The sequence below is a fragment of the Salmo salar genome, chromosome ssa28 (genome assembly GCF_905237065.1).
Source record: "Salmo salar chromosome ssa28, Ssal_v3.1, whole genome shotgun sequence".
Classification (NCBI taxonomy): domain Eukaryota; kingdom Metazoa; phylum Chordata; class Actinopteri; order Salmoniformes; family Salmonidae; genus Salmo; species Salmo salar.
The window spans coordinates 23,747,743-23,765,636 of record NC_059469.1 but is presented as its reverse complement, the minus strand read 5'-3'; the positions used below and the strand labels follow the sequence as shown (position 1 = coordinate 23,765,636).

The 17,894-nt window shown below is 43.0% G+C and overlaps 1 protein-coding gene across 30 annotated transcripts in view; it reads left to right on the top strand.

Annotated features, from left to right (window-relative positions):
- Positions 1-17,894, top strand: part of LOC106589744 (neurexin-1a) — a 517,818-nt gene that overhangs the window by 475,778 nt on the left and 24,146 nt on the right. For 20 of the 30 annotated variants that reach the window (XM_045709964.1, XM_014180038.2, XM_014180041.2 and 17 more), the window contains one exon: positions 11,221-11,308. In XM_045709964.1, coding sequence (XP_045565920.1) covers positions 11,221-11,308 — 88 coding nt within the window. The remainder of the gene's footprint in view (positions 1-11,220; positions 11,309-17,894) is intronic. The other 10 variants (XM_045709965.1, XM_045709950.1, XM_045709945.1 and 7 more) reach the window with 1 other exon arrangement.

Here is a 17,894-nt window from a genome sequence, read left to right as displayed (position 1 = left end):
GAAATGTACGAAATGGTTAGACACTCTGAAACTTTCAACAGAGAAGAATAAAATCTCTATTAGACCAAGCAGGCAGACGGTGTTGAACCGGACGTCACGAATGGTTAGACTACCAGACCAGCATACGTGCAACGCGAGCTGAATACGTTACAAATGGTCAGGAACTCTTGACGAGTGAAAAATATAAATACCATACATTCACAGTCTGCAGCTGTATATTTAAAATAGTCTAGGAAACTCGACCAAAGATGAGAAGAGAAGAACATTTCCCTATCGAATGACCATTGGTACGTCTGGAAGATTCGTTCTAACAGACACTCCGAGACCAACCTACTACAACTACAAAGGATATGGTTACCTCTGGTGGACAACCAGAGACTTACACAACCAGAGACTTTCTATTGAATGATCGGGTGTTTTCAACAGAGCAAGACGACAAAGACATACAAGCGTAAATATGTGTTGCATTTCTAAATCCAAATGAGCGGTTGTTAGGGTGTTAAATATCCATATTTACAATGAACGTTTTATTCAACTGTATGTACGATAGTTGAATTCCTTTGTTTCTTCTTCTCCCGCTCTTTCTCTCCCCCCTTTCATTGTGTAACAAGCCATCATATTAGGTTAGTCAACTAGAGACTTTTCATTGCATCATATTAGTAACCAATGTATAATCTATCCTGTGTGTGTGTTTATGTAATTCTGTGTGATTATTTAGTTAGCTATTTATTTACTAACTAAGCCAATTTGTGTATCGCTGATTCGTCATGGAGACCAGGGTTCGTGCAGATTTATAGGATATTACTACATTCAGAATGAGACTGAAATAGGAGCAAATGATTGATGGATGACGGCTATGATATCGAGATATTCTGATATTTTGAGTTGATTCGGGAAATGGTAACTCGTTAAATAAACTTTCCCGTGATGCCCCAGATTACTACTTAATTAATTGTTTTATGATTAATTTAATTGCGTAATAATTGAACGTGGTATGTAAATATTCGATGAATAGCCAGTCATCGCATTAATGATAGTCACGACATAGTGTATATGAAGTTTAAAAAGGCTTCTGAAGTTTATAATATCCACTTAGAGATTTCAGTCATGATATTCCTTTACGAAAATGTATCATAGTAATTCACATTTCCTGTTGCTGCAGGATTCTTTTCCTACTATAGTAAACTGGCTCAAATTAAGATCCTACATCTGTGCTTACACTAGGGTTAAATATAGTGTTGGAGTAGCTAGCTAGTTAACGTTAGCTAGCACATCTGTAGCGCGCAGCTACCTAACTAGCTAACTAGCTTATATTTTTAACTATTGTTTGAACACCGAATGACCACAAACTGCCAGCCAGTGAGGGGTAGCTAGCTAGCTAGATATCCCTGCCTCAGCCATTGCATTGACTATCTTGCCAGCACGCATGGATGAATGCAGATGTTACTCATGTAACATTAGCAAGCAAAGACAACCCTCGTTTTCAATGAATAAGCTGGCTTGGTAGCTACATCAACACACAAATATTTCCTTACCCAATTCCGATAATGGTTCCATAGCTTTCCATACGTGTGTTGCTAAGCGGGGGTTACAAGGTTATCAGGAAGTGTAATAGCAAGCTACTTGTCTGGCATAAAGCCATAGCCTACATGTCGCCATGCAATCATTGCATTTTTGTTTTGAGAATTGTTTTACTCATCTAGCTACCAAGTTTGTCTCACTACCGCCATCTGCTGGATAATACTGTGACATTTACAATTGTTCACATTAGTTGGAAAGACAATTTTGCCGGCTCCTTACCATACTGTCAACTACATTATGTGATTACTGATTTGTAAATACAGAGCACAACCATGCAGAGAACCATGCACAGAATGCTACTTTTTCCACCCGGAACTACATTTTCTTGCTATTGTGACATCATGGTGATGTCACACAGTGAGCATTTTCAACCTTCAAATTCCCCATAACAATCCACCATAAGTATCTGTAATAGCTGACGAAATGACAACTATTCAGAGAGATGGCATATCTAGCCTATATCCTTTTTTGCATCTCCCTTCCCATTTGTAGTATGTTCCAGTTATATTCTACCTTTCACAAGCACTGGTGGAGTGAGCTACTACCAGCTACCACTAGTACTGTCATGCTGCTGAATATTTGTCAGTAGTCATTGACAAATCTGTTGTACTCTACCTATCGGTTAAGTAACATGTTACCCTGAACCTTCCTTAGTACTTCTTGTTTGTGTAATTGGCCAACAGTGTCTGGGACATGTTTGCATCTGCCACAAGCAAAGCCTATAGCTGAGATCAGATGAATGATGAGTATCTGTATAGTACCTACACTGCACTAAACTACGCTAGAACATGGCTTCCTTCAGAACTTTAGGCTGCAGCACAATATTAACGAGCCCCTACCTGCCCCAAGGCCTTACTTTCAGCACTTTGGAAACACTAGAGATGAATGGACTACTACCTGGCTGCTCCAATGCTTGTCTGCTAGAGTGTGTTTGACTGGGGTACGATGCTGTTAGCATGGTAATGTGGTTAAAGGTGGAGAGAGTGTAGTGTACCTTCCAATTATCAGGTTGAGATATCTTCAGTACGGTGTAAAAAAATATATTTGTATATTATGTCCTCGCGTTGCCATCTAATTATATGAATATATTTCTTCATAGCATGGGACTGAAGTTAGGCTGAGGCTGTCACTGTTTTCATCCCAGTAGTGACACAATTTTTTTTGTAAGCCCCTCACATAGCCAGCATTAGATTGCCATTGGAAACCGGTCTGTGAGAGAGAGAATCAGAGCGCGAGAGAGGTCACACCATGAATCTGTAATGTTATTGGATTTCGACTGGGTCAAGACCACATCAAAATGTTGACCTACACACTAATCCGACCTGGCATACCTGTGCCTAGTGGCATGTGCATTCATTTATGGTTTGTTTTACGGGCTTACCTCTGTCTCAGGTGTAAGATATGTATGTATGAGAGCCCAAGGTTAATGCTTTAGATAAGATGGGGTCAAAGATTGATTGATTTGGTTCAGATGAGTCGTATGGTAGGAAAACTATATACTATATCTTTTCAACACCATCACTGGCTGATGGTTGCCAGTGCTTTGACATTCAGTGCTTTGACACTGTCGCTGTCACTACTGGAGCTGAGAACTGAGATGTGATATTTACAGTACAATATTACATGTAAAATATATTACATGCCTTGTCCATTTGGTCATACAGCCATGAAGTACAATGTACATGATTATCCTCATATGAGGCACAATTTATGTAGGAGAGAGAGACAGACAGAGAGAGAGACAGACAGACAGACAGACAGACAGACAGACAGACAGACAGACAGACAGACAGACAGACAGACAGACAGACAGACAGACAGACAGACAGACAGACAGACAGACAGACAGACAGACAGACAGACAGACAGACAGACAGACAGACAGACAGGAGAAAGAGAGAGCGAGAGAGAGAAAAACAGAAAGAGAGAGCGAGAGAGAAACACAAAGAGAGAGAGAGAACAACAGAAAGAAAGAAAGAAAGAAAGAACAACAGAAAGAAAGAAAAAAGAAAGAGAAAGAGAGAGAACAACAGAAAGAAAGAGAGAGAGGAGAGAGATGTATTGATCTCTGTCTGTCGGTTACTACTCAGTGTAGCTGCAGGAGGGGGAGTGTCAGGAATCCCCCGCCAGGAAAAACAAATCACATCGCCCCGGTGATGAATGTGGCATTCCCTTGATCCGCTGGCTCTGCCATCTGGCCGGGCTGACTCTGGGACGACACTGTATATCAGACTCATGCACAGCAAATTAAATTTACATTTGGACGACTTTCCCAGGCAGGCCTCACCGAGCCTCACCGAGAACAGATGTAGTAAAAAACAAAACAACCTGGGCCTCTGAGCAGTTCTGCTAGCTACTTGAAGACTCATGCATTAGGTCATGTTAGAAATGTTATGGATGACATTAGACAAAGAAATCATCAAGCTCAAATATACCAAAAACTTAAACGCTTTCTCTGCCACAACTCTCTAAGCAGAGCAGGGTTGGTTCATCTTGATCTACAGCACAGGAGGTTGGTGGCACCTTAATTGGGGAGGACGGGCTCATGGTAATTACTGGAGAGGAATCAGTGTAATGCAGAGGCGGGCAACTCCAGTCCTCGAGGGCCTGATTGGTGTCACATGTTTTCTCCATCCCTAGCAAACAGCTGATTAATCACATTGCATTCTAAACTGAAGATCATGATTAGGTGATCTTTAGGTGTGTTAGCTGGGGCTGGGGCAAAACTGTGACACCAATCAGGCCCTTGAGGACTGGAATTGCCCACACCTGTGTATCAAATACATAAAACACATGGTTTCCATGTGTTTGATGCCATTCCATTCGCTCAATTCCAGCCATTATTATGAGCTGTTCTCCCCTCCGCAGCCTCCACTGATCTATAGTGTATGTGTCTGGTCTGCTAGCTACTGAAAGATCATATGAACATGGTTTGTTGATCTATATTCGTCTGGTCTGGTCTGCTAGCTACTGAAAGATCGTATGAACATGGTTTGTTGATCTATATTCGTCTGGTCTGGTCTCCTAGCTACTTAAAAATCGAATGATCATGGTTTGTTGATCTATATTCGTTTGGTCTGGTCTGCTAGCTACTGAAAGATCATATGAACATTGTTTGTTGATCTATATTCATCTGGTCTGGTCTGCTAGCTACTTAAATATCATATGAACATGGTTTGTTGATCTATATTCATTTGGTCTCCTAGCTACTTAAAGATCATATGAACATGGTTTGTTGATCTATATTCATCTGGTCTCCTAGCTACTGAAAGATCATATGAACATGGTTTGTTTATCTATTTTTGTTTGGTCTGGTCTCCTAGCTACTGAAAGATCATATGAACATGGTTTGTTGATCTATATTCATTTGGTCTCCTAGCTACTTAAAGATCATATGAACATGGTTTGTTGATCTATATTCATCTGGTCTCCTAGCTACTTAAAGATCATATGAGCATGGTTTGTTGATCTATATTCGTTTGGTCTGGTCTCCTAGCTACTTAAAGATCATATGAACATGGTTTGTTGATCTATATTCATCTGGTCTCCTAGCTACTTAAAGATCATATGAACATGGTTTGTTGATCTATATTCATCTGGTCTCCTAGCTACTGAAAGATCATATGAACATGGTTTGTTTATCTATTTTTGTTTGGTCTGGTCTCCTAGCTACTGAAAGATCATATGAACATGGTTTGTTGATCTATATTCGTTTGGTCTGGTCTCCTAGCTACTGAAAGATCATATGAACATAGTTTGTTGATCTATATTTGTTTGATCTGGTCTCCTAGCTACTGAAAGATCATATGAACATGGTTTGTTGATCTATATTCATTTGGTCTGGTCTGCTAGCTACTTAAAGATCATATGAACATAGTTTGTTCATCTATTTTCGACAGGTCTGATCTACTACTTGACTTGAAGACATGTGGGTGAGGTCATGTTTGATATGTTATAAATTACATTACAGTGACAAAGAAAACACATTTGGGAGAGAATTGGACAGTGATCGATGACATCACCTGTAATTTGCTAGGCATAGATCGATGCTAATCTAACCAGCTGTGTTTGGTTCCTATTGTCATTTATAACCAAAAGAGGACATTTCTAGATTAACAACCAGCATTACACCCTCAGTGGGTTGAAATCCTATGTTCAATCCATTCTTTTTTTATACTTTCACATATTTATTTCTTCACTTCATAGCGGTGCTCTGTATTGATTTGGATCTGATTTGTTAGTTTGTATTAGAGGTCGACTGATTAATCGGAATGGACGATTAATTAGGGCCAATTTCAAGTTTTCATAACAATTGGAAATCGGTATTTTTGGACACCGATTTGGACGATTTTTTAAATTATTATAATTTTTTTTTTAACACCTTTATTTAACTAGGCAAGTCAGTTAAGGACACATTCTTATTTGCAATGACGGCCTAGGAACAAATGGTGGGTTAACTGCCTTGTTCAGGGGCAGAACGACAGATTTTTACATTTACCTCCAGTGCTCTAACCACCTGCCTTACATTGCACTCCACGAGGAGCCTGCGTGGCAGGCTGACTACCTGTTACGCGAGGGCAGCAAGAAGCCAAGGGAAGTTGCTAGCTAGCATTAAACTTATAAAAAACAATCAATCTTCACATAATCACTAGTTAACTACACATGGTTGATGATATTACTAGTTTATCTAGCGTGTCTTGCGTTACATATAATCGATGCGGTGCCTGTTAATTTCTCATGGAATCACAGCCTACTTCGCCAAACAGGTGATGATTTAGCACTGTCGTTGCACCTAACCATAAACATCAATGCCTTTCTTTAAAATCAATACACAAGTATATATTTTTAAACCTGCATATTTAGTTAATATTGCCTGCTAACATGAATTTATTATAATTAGGGAAATTGTGTCACTTCTCTTGCATTCCGTGCAAGCAGTCAGGGTATATGCAGCAGTTTGGGCCACCTGGCTTGTTGCGAACTGTGTGAAGACCATTTATTCCTAACAAAGACCGTAATTAATTTGCCAGAATTGTACATAATTATGACATAACATTGAAGGTTGTACAATATAACAGCAATATTTAGACTTAGGGATGCCACCGGTTAGATAAAACACGGAACGGTTCCGTATTTCACTGAAAGAATAAACGTTTTGTTCTCGAAATGATAGTTTCGACCATATTAATGACCAAAGGCTCGTATTTATGTGTGTTATTATGTTATAATTAAGTCTATGATTTGATATTTGATAGAGCAGTCTGACTGAGCGATGGTAGGCAGCAGCAGGCTCGTAAGCATTCATTCAAACAGCACTTTCATGCGTTTGCCAGCAGCTCTTCGCAATTCTTCAAGCATTGAGCTGTTTATGACTTCAAGCCTATCAACTCCCGAGATTAGGCTGGTGTAACCGATGTGAAATGGCTAGCTAGTTAGCGGGGTGCGCGCTAATAGCGTTTCAATCGGTGACGTCACTCGCTCTGAGACCTGGAGTAGTTGTTCCCCTTGCTCTGCAAGGGCCGCGGCTTTTGTGGAGCGATGGGTAACGATGCTTCGAGGGTGGCTGTTGTCGATGTGTTCCTGGTTCCAGCCCAGGTAGGGGCGAGGAGAGGGACGGAAGCTATACTGTCACACTGGCAATACTAAAGTGCCTATAAGAACATCCAATAGTCAAAGGTATATGAAATACAAATGGTATAGAGAGAAATAGTCCTATAAATCCTATAATAACTACAACCTAAAACTTCTTACCTGGGAATATTGAAGACTCATGTTAAAAGGAACCACCAGCTTTCATATGTTCTGAGCAAGGAACTTAAACGTTAGCTTTTTTACATGTCACATATTGCACTTTTACTTTCTTCTCCAGCACTTTGTTTTTGCATTATTTAAACCAAATTGAACATGTTTCATTATTTATTTGAGGCTAAATTGTTTTTATGATTTGATTATATTAAGTTAAAATAAGTGTTAATTCAGTAGTGTTGTAATTGTCATCATTACAACAACAACAACAACAACAAAAATTGGCCGATTGATCGGCTTTTTTGGCCCCCCAATAATCGGTATCGGTACCGGCGTTGAAAAATCATAATCGGTCGACCTCTAGTTCGTATCACAATAACCTGAATACCGTTGAAGTAAGTGGAACCTTGATATCTAACTAGCTTGTCAAATGTCAGGTGTACAGAGAACCAATAAGCAGAAACCTCCACCACATCCACAGCCCAAGGCTAACCCTGCAGGTAAACCTTCCTAACAGGGTTCTGTAAGAGACGAACAGTACATTAAAACGAGGAACTGTAGACAGAGCCTGCTGTGAGCCTGCTGTGAGCCTGCTGCTGCCATATGCGCACACACATACGCACGCATATATACGCACACACACACGCACACATACGGACACACACACACGCATATATACACACGCACACATACAGACACACACACACACACACACATACTGAACACACACATACAGTGCATTCTGAAAGTATTCAGACCACTTTACTTTTTCAACATTTTGTTACGTTACAGGCTTATTCTAAAATGTATTAAATAGTGTTTTTTCCTCATCAATCTACACACAATACAAAGCAAAAACAGGTTTTTAGAAATGTTTGCACATTTCTAAAATAAAAAATACATAAATATCACATTTACAAAAGTATTCAGACCCTTTACTCAATACTTTATTGAAGCACCTTTGGCAGTGATTACAGCATCAAGTCTTCATGGGTACGACACTACAAACTACAACCTGTATTTGGGGAGTTTCTCCCATTCTTCTCTGCAGCTCCTCTCAAGCTCTGCCAGGTTGAATGGGGAGCATTGCTGCACAGCTATTTTCATGTCTCTCCAGAGATGTTCGATCGGGTTCAAGTGCGGGCTCTGACTGGGCCACTCAAGAACATTCAGAGACTTGTCCTGAAGCCACTCCTGTGTTGTCTTGGCCATGCTGTCGTTGCCCTGTTGGAAGATGAACCTTCGCCCCAGTCTGAGGTCCTGAGCGCTCTGGAGCAGGTTTTCATTAAGGATCTCTCTGTACTTTGCTCCGTTCAACTTTCCCTTGATCCTGATTAGTCTCCCAGTCCCTGCCGCTGAAAAACATCCCAAGAGCATGATTCTGCCACCACCATGCTTCACCGTAGGGATGGTATTGGCCTGTTTTCCTCCAGACGTGATGCTTGCCATTCAATCCAAATAGTTCGCACTTGGTTTCATCAGACAAGAGAATCTTGTTTCTCATGGTCTGAAAATCCTTTAGGTGCCCTTTGGCAAACTCCAGGCAGGCTGTCATGTTCCTTTTACTGAGGAGTGGTTTCCGTCTGGCCACTTTACCATAAAGGCCTGATTGGTGGAGTGCTGTAGAGATGGTGTCCTTCTGGAAGGTTCTCCCATCTCCACAGAGGAACTCTGGAGCTCTGTCAGAGTGACCATTGGGTTCTTGATCACCTCTTTGACCAGGGCTCTTCTCCCCCAATTGCTCAGTTTGGCTGGGCAGCCAGCTCTAGGAAGAGTCTTGGTTGTGCCAAACTTCTTCCATTTAAGAATGATGGAGGCCACTGTGTTCTGGGTGACCTTCAATGCTGCAGACATTTTGGTACCATTCCCCAGATCAGTGCCTCGACACAATCCTGTCTCGGAGCTCTAGGGACAATTCCTTCAACCTCGTGGCTTGGTTTTTGCTATGACATGCACTGTCAACTGTGAGACCTTCTATAAACAGATGTGTTTCTTTCCAAATCATGTTCAATCAATTGAATTTACCACAGGTGGACTCCAATCAAGTTGTATATACATTTCAATGATGATCCATGTTGAGTCTCATAGCAAAGAGTATGAATACGTATTTCTGTTTTTTATTTGTAATACATTTGCAAAAATGTCAAACTGTTTTCACTTTGTTAATATGGGGTATTATGTGTAGATTGATCAGGAAAAACATTCATTTAATCAATTTTATAATAAGGCTGTAACGTAACAACATTTTGGAAAAAGTCGTGGTCTGAATTCACACACACAAACTCACACACACACTCCTTTAGAGCCCACTGCTGTCTAACCATGCTGCCTGCCTGATATGCCTCAAAAGAAACAACCTTTACTGCAGTGGTTTGATCAGACGGCCCCGGGCTAGACTATAAAATAACTTTGCAGCATAATGTTTTACACCTCACTCACTTTTCACTTTCTACCCGGCGATGGTCGTCTATTTTTTGTTTGCCCTTTTCTCCTGATTTCCCTGAGAGTCAGTGCTGTTGTCTTTGGTTTAGTCTGCTAGGGTGAGAGGGACCTACGGTGTGGGACCTAGGGTGTAGAACCTTGGGTGTGGGACCTTGGGTGTGGGACCTAGGGTGTAGAACCTTGGGTGTAGGACCTTGGGTGTGGGACATTTACATTTACGTCATTTAGCAGACGCTCTTATCCAGAGCGACTTACAAATTGGTGCATTCACCTTATGATATCCAGTGGAACAACCACTTTACAATAGTACATCTATATCTTTTTTTTGGGGGGGGGGGGGTTAGAAGGATTACTTTATCCTATCCCAGGTATTCCTGGGACTTAGGGTGTAGGACCTTGGGTGTGGGACCTAGGGTGTTGAACCTAGGGTGAGAGATGCGGTAAGTTGCGAGGGTTGAACATAGAGTATAGGAACAGTGTATTACATCCCAACCTTTTCCACCAAGTTTGTTCTTAACATTGCTTGACTTTGTCAAATCTCTATTGAGTCAAACAGACAGTAAAAGGAAATGGCACCTAAAATATATAATGATTTTGTAGACTTTCTTTCACAGCCAATCACAGGTTTGCTCTTTGGGCTTTCCAATCTTTTTTTTTAAGCTGCCACCAGTCTGTGCCCTCTAAATGTCAGTGGTGTTTGGTGATGGCACTAAACAATCCCTTAGAGGGCTATTTGTTTCAGCACACTGGCTGTTCCTCAGTATGAGCTTAGTTTGAGTTGACAATTGCTGTGAACTTTACTATCTATTGTTCCTCGATAATCAAATCTCATTTCTGTTAGGACAGTGGTGTCGCCTGGGTAGCAGTGTATTGCAGCAGCAGCTTTTGTGACCGTTAGCCGACTACAACTGTATTTGATCCCCCAGCTAAGCAGTATGAGTTTCCAGGATTCCATTCTAATCCGTCTTTCTCTCTTGATTTCTTCAATCAAACCCTTTAGATTCTAGGGTATTGATAGTGTGATGGGTTTGGAGGTGTGGATTGGAACAGAAATCTATCTCAGTTTACTGTTAAAATGTCTCTCCTCTCCTCTCTCTCTCTCTATTCCTCATCGCTCTATTTCTCTGTTTGAGTCAGATGAACTCATGGATTCCATTTTTATGTATGTGTCCAGTATGAAGGAAGATAGAGGTAGTTTTGGAACCAATGCTAAATATATTTAGAACAATGACTGGAAGTCTACTGATACAGCTAGCATGCTAAAATAGTATCCATGCGTTCATCTGACTCGGGGTAAGTAGAAAAAACAGCTTTATCTCACACTATCCCTTTAATACTATGTCGGGGTGTAAACCGTTCATGACCAGTTTGACAGAAGTTATTCATTATTATACTGTTAAACTGCCCCTTCTCTCATTCCTAACCCTCTCTTTTTCTCTCTCTTCCCTCCAGACGACGGACGATCTGCTGGTGGCATCTGCGGAGTGTCCGAGCGATGACGAGGACATTGATCCCTGTGAGCCGAGCTCAGGTGGGTTAGGTTAGTCATCTCTTTTTATTCCTCTTCTCTCTGGGTGTCGTTGTCAGTCAGTCTCTCACTGTACCGCCAGTCTCTTCCCTACCACCAGTCTGTCACCGTAGCGCCAGTCTCTTCCCTACCACCAGTCTGTCACCGTACCGCCAGTCTCTTCCCTACCACCAGTCTGTCACCGTAGCGCCAGTCTCTTCCCTACCACCAGTCTGTCACCGTACCGCCAGTCTCTTCCCTACCACCAGTCTGTCACCGTAGCGCCAGTCTCTTCCCTACCACCAGTCTGTCACTGTACCTCCAGTCTGTCACTGTACCTCCAGTCTGTCACCGTAGCGCCAGTCTCTTCCCTACCTCCAGTCTGTCACTGTACCTCCAGTCTGTCACTGTACCTCCAGTCTGTCACTGTACCTCCAGTCTGTCACTGTACCTCCAGTCTGTCACTGTACCACCAGTCTGTCACTGTACCACCAGTCTGTCACCGTACCACCAGTCTGTCACAGTAGCGCCAGTCTCTTCCCTACCTCCAGTCTGTCACTGTACCTCCAGTCTGTCACTGTACCACCAGTCTGTCACCGTACCACCAGTCTGTCACCGTAGCGCCAGTCTCTTCCCTACCACCAGTCTGTCACTGTACCACCAGTCTGTCACTGTACCACCAGTCTGTCACCGTACAACCAGTCTGTCACTGTACCACCAGTCTGTCACCGTACCACCAGTCTGTCACAGTAGCGCCAGTCTCTTCCCTACCTCCAGTCTGTCACTGTACCTCCAGTCTGTCACCGTACCACCAGTCTGTCACCGTACCACCAGTCTGTCACCGTAGCGCCAGTCTGTCACTGTACCACCAGTCTGTCACCGTAGCGCCAGTCTCTTCCCTACCTCCAGTCTGTCGCTGTACCTCCAGTCTGTCACTGTACCACCAGTCTGTCACCGTACCACCAGTCTGTCACCGTAGCGCCAGTCTCTTCCCTACCACCAGTCTGTCACCGTACCACCAGTCTGTCACTGTACCACCAGTCTGTCACTGTACCACCAGTCTGTCACTGTACCACCAGTCTGTCACAGTAGTCTCTTCCCTACCACCAGTCTGTCACCGTACCACCAGTCTGTCACCGTACCACCAGTCTGTCACCGTACCACCAGTCTCTCTGTGTGTCACGATCACACTCATAGTCAATTCACCACCAAGGTTCTTAAGGCTCTTTATTGAAGCTACTGTAGGCAGTGTTTCAAGTTTAGTGTGTCACCATCACACTCACAGTCAGTCCACTCCTCTAGGCACCAAGAAGTTAACCAGCTCACTGTGATGGAAGGTATAGTAAAGGCTTCACAAGTATTTGTGTGTCAAAGTCATGACAGTATTCTTCCAGGTACCTTAAAGTCTGTGTTACTTTCTTCACGTTCACACCAAGATTGGAGTCGATTCTGTTTTGATTCAGTCAATGTTGGGAGTTCTATTCCAGTATACTTTTTTAATTGGCTGAATTGAAATGGACTTGACCCACAACCTTGCCTCACACCACATATGTCAAATATCAATTCATAGAAGTAAAGGCTACAATAAGATAATGCCTAATGTTAATCATCATACTCCACAGTGATTCCTAAAGATCATATCAATGAGTGTAGTTTTTGTTCTGCTGTTCTGACTTCACTTGTTCAGTAGCTAGTTGATTCATTTTTGGATTATCTCAATTGGGACAGGTATGAATATATTCAATATTGAATAAACAATCCTAATCATCTGATGCTTTCAAAACTGGTCTCTGGTTCCACTATAAGTGTGTATAGCTAATACATGTTTTTTTGCCTTGTAGGCTTGTTGGGTCCCAAATGTAATTAATTACAGTAAACTCATAACGGCCAGCCAGTAGGACTAGCATGCTGTTGTGTCACGTACGCCAGCGTTTAGGAGGCGCTGATTACACATGACATCTTGAGGAGCGCTGTCATTGTTTTTGTATTGTCTCCTAGGAAAACACATAAACACACAAACACTCGCACACACAATCTCACATACTCTCTCTCACACACAAATAGACGACACGCACGGGAAAACAAACAAACACCCTCTTAACAGTAACTGTCCTCTGAGACAACACAACAACACTCTCGCCTCTCTCGTGATGAAACCAACTCTTTTCAGCCAAACGCCTTCTAGTTCAGGTTCAAGGATGCATTTACTGACAGACTATAAGTCTCCATGTTTACCGACTCACCCTGAAAGGTGAAAAAACTCAATCGTTTACTGACACAATGTTTACCGATTCACTCTGAAAGGTGATTCAACTCAGTGGTTTACTGACACCATGTTTACCGATTCACTCTGAAAGGTGAAAAAACAAAATCGTTTACTGACAGACTATAACTCTCCGTGTTTACCGATTCACTCTGAAAGGTGAAAAAACTCAATCGGATTGCTTGACAAGCAATAATAGCTACATTCTGAAAGCTCTGTGCTAACATAAAGTATCCCAGCAAAAATAAGTTGTTTTGAAAATGTTTCTCATAAAAGACCTTCTAACCTCAATGCCAGGTACTGTAGACAATTTGTAAACAAATTGAAATCATTTCTCTGTTTACTTTCTGGTACAGCTGCTAGGGAAGGAGGCTTTGACATATCGCTTGCTGACACAACTTGCAATATCAATCTTACAATAATAAACAACATATTGAATTGCAGAATATCTACATTTCTTAAGAAGTGAAATGCAAGTTCTGTAATCATACAAACATATATAGTAAATCCTTCTAGACAACACTAGAATCCAGCATTTTAATCATGTATTGCTAAATGTTAACTTATGCTACATAAACACAGTGCATATTGTACATACAGTATAACCACATTTCTCCTACTAATCTGTGGTAAAATGTGTATGTTTATAATGTTCCTATTACCCTGGAATTGAATCTACCCACCTTGCCACAGATAGCAGGTGACCCTGGTGCTTTTCTAATGAGCACCGAGTGGATCGAGAGAAAGGGAGAACTACTAGGTCCAGACGTAAGGCCTTAGCTCTCTCTGTATCGATCTGTATGCAGTAATAAAGCCAACACTAAATGAATGTCTACCCCACAGCACTCTCAGACTACTGTCTGTCTGTCTCTTGTACATCCAGGCTGTCCATCTGTCTGTATAGGTGTAGTCTGTTGTACCAGTACTTATCTGTTAGGCTACATACTAATGATGTTCATACATATATCACAGTCCAGGCTGGACACATCTAGACTGCTCGTATACCCAAGGAGACTGTTCCATGTTAGATCTGCTTGCCTTAGTCAAGAGAGCAATGCAATGAGATTTGTATTTTTTATTTTATTTAACTAGGCAAGTCAGTTAAGAACAAATTCTTATTTACAATGACGGCCTACCCCGGCCAAACCCTAATCCGGACGACGCTGGGCCAATTGTGCGCCGCCCTATGGGACTCCCAATCACGGCCGGTTGTGATACAGCCTGGAATCGAACCAGTGTCTGTAGTGATGCATTTAGCACTGAGATGCAGTGCCTTAAACCGCTGCGTCACTCGGGAGCCCAAAATGAGAGAGATGAGTATATTAACTAAGTCAATTAGTTTGCATTACCACATCATCTCATAGTTTAGTGAGCATTGCAGCATCGTCTATGTCTCTGACAAGGTGATCTGTCAAAGGAAAGAGTGTGCTCCATTGTGGATGCTTTAGAGGAACACACTCCTTCCCCGAACAGAATATCCTAGGCATCCTTCCTTTCCCTCTCTTGCTAGCGAGGGGAGATTTGACACCGGTTCTGCTGTGCTCCCCTGGTGACAGCTGTCTAACACCACATCCTGATTAATATCTACGTTCAGGGCCATTCACACACTTGGCGGAGCGCTCAGCACTGGATCTGTGACAGTGCAGCCAGCCAACCGTGAAGGACTGGATCCTCTGTCACTGATGCAGCTTGGGACAGTTTCTCAAGTTACTGTTACTGTACTGTCCCACTCCTTGCTATGGTGCTCTCCTTGGCTCTCTATGGTGCTATGCTCTCCTTGGCTCTCTATGGTGCTATGCTCTCCTTGGCTCTCTATGGTGCTATGCTCTCCTTGGCTCTCAATGGTGCTATGCTCTCCTTGGCTCTCTATGGTGCTATGCTCTCCTTGGCTCTCTATGGTGCTATGCTCTCCTTGGCTCTCTATGGTGCTATGCTCTCCTTGGCTCTCTATGGTGCTATGCTCTCCTTGGCTCTCTATGGTGCTATGCTCTCCTTGGCTCTCTATGGTGCTATGCTCTCCCTGGCTCTCTATGGTGCTATGCTGTCCTTGGATATCTATGGTGCTATACTATGAGTTTTCTATTTAACATTTGACATTTTAGTAATGTATCACTCACTCTCTTATCCAGAGTGAGTGCATACATTTCTATACTTTTCTTACTTTTTCGTACTGTACTTAGTTTTTTTTTATCAATATAGCACTGTAGAATTTCAATACTCTGCTAAATGACTATGACTATTAAAAGTAGTTGTGGAACTTTTCCCCATTATTAGGAAATTACCTAAATTACCTTGACCCTGACCCGCTATAAGTGCAGAACATCACTGTCAAATAAGATAAAAGAAGGCTAGAGGTAAATAACACACAAGACGATTCCATTTGGAGAACTTTCCCATGGCAGCAAACTCTCTCTCTCTCCCTTTCTCTCTCTCACCCTCTCTCTCTCTTTATTTTGCCCTCTCTCTCGCTCTCTACCTCCCCCTCTTTCTCTATCTCTCTCGCTCTCTACCTCTCTCTCTACCTCTCTCTCTACCGCTCTCTACCTCTCTCTCGCTCTCTCTCTCTCTCTCTCTCGCCCTCTCCCTCCCCCTCTCTCCCCCAAGGTCAATTCTAGATCATGCTGTAGGCTATATCACTGGACACTCGTCCCACAGCGGCCTCACCCCACCTCCTTGTCCCTCGTCCCTCAAACCCCCGACAGCCATCAAGCGACATCGATCAGGACAGCTTACTTATTGCCCTGCTTTATTTCTCTTACCTCCGGGAGGAAGTAAACTGTGGCAAGCGGCGAGTTAGTGCATCACAAATAGTGCACTACTTCTGTATGACCTGGGCCCATAGTGCTCCGGTCAAAAGTAGTGCACTATATAGGGAATAGGGTGCCATTTCAGATGCATCCCCGGAGCCAGCAGCACGAGGTTCACTCACACAGAGCTAATCTTCCAGCAGGAGCCGGATTAGATCACACTGCAGCAAATTGAATCATCTCCCTGGTCCCTCTGGTTGAAGAGACCACATAGGGATATATATGGTGAAGAATGGTGGTATAGGGCTGGGACCAAGGCTAGAGCTGTGCTGATATAGCCTGGGGCTAGGGGCTGAGTATAGGGCTGTGCTGATATAGCCTGGGGCTAGGGGCTGAGTATAGAGCTGTGCTGGGATAGCCTGGGGCTAGGGGCTGAGTATAGGGCTGTGCTGGGATAGCCTGGGGCCAGGGGCTGAGTATAGGGCTGTGCTGGGATAGCCTGGGGCTAGGGGCTGAGTATAGGGCTGCACTCTTAGAAAAAAAGGTCCCCCCTTCGGAGAACCCTTTGAAGAACTCGTTATGGTTCCAGATAGAACCGTTTTGGTTCCAGGTAGAATCATTTTGGGTTCCATCTTGAACCGTTTCCACAGAGGGTTCTACGTGGATCCTAAAGGTTTCTACCTGGAACCAAAAAGGGTTCTCCTATGGGGACAGCCGCAGAACCCCTTTGGAACTCTTTTTTCTAAGAGTGTGGGGCTGGGATTAAGATTAGATCACATTGCAGCAAATCCTCCCCCTGGGCCCTCTGGTTCAAGACACCACACAGTGATACAGGGATACATATGGATGAGACTAGGCTGTGTGGGGGTATGTGTATGTGAACTCTGAATTGTTCCCGCATGCACACACACTACTTGATATCATGATACTTTGGCCTGGTATTGTATTGTCACTAAAATGTTGGTATCCTGACAACACTATTGTATTCATAGTGCATTACTTTTGACCAGAGCCCTTTGGCCCTAGGGCCCCCCATGGGTCCTGGTCAATAGTAGTGCACTATATAGGGAATAAGGTGCCATTTGGGACACACACTGAGTCTGGACAGTGCCAAGGCCACCTCACAGAACAGCTGCATGTCCTAGTGAGAGCCCACAGAACAAACTGGGCCAATCCTGAGTGGAGTCAAGCCGAACGGACTGGGCCAACCCTCAGTGGAGTCAAGCCGAACGGACTGGGCCAACCCTCAGTGGAGTCAAGCCGAACGGACTGGGCCAACCCTCAGTGGAGTCAAGCCGAACGGACTGGGCCAACCCTCAGTGGAGTCAAGCAGAGAGAAATGACATGGAAGGTTGATCTAATGATCAGTTCCTAACCAGAGCCAGATAGCCCTCTCAGCCCATAGAGCAATCCCTAACATCCAACTGTATCTTATCTACATACTGTCGGGTTTTTTATGGATGTGTGTTTTTGTTCACACATTTTTATTTACCTTGTCTCTCCACATTTGTTAATAGTAATTCCAAGTCTTCTGTGTCGTGCGAAATATACAATTTATCACAGCCTAGCCAACACAAGAAGGCTGGGGATGAGAATCCAAGTAGTATGA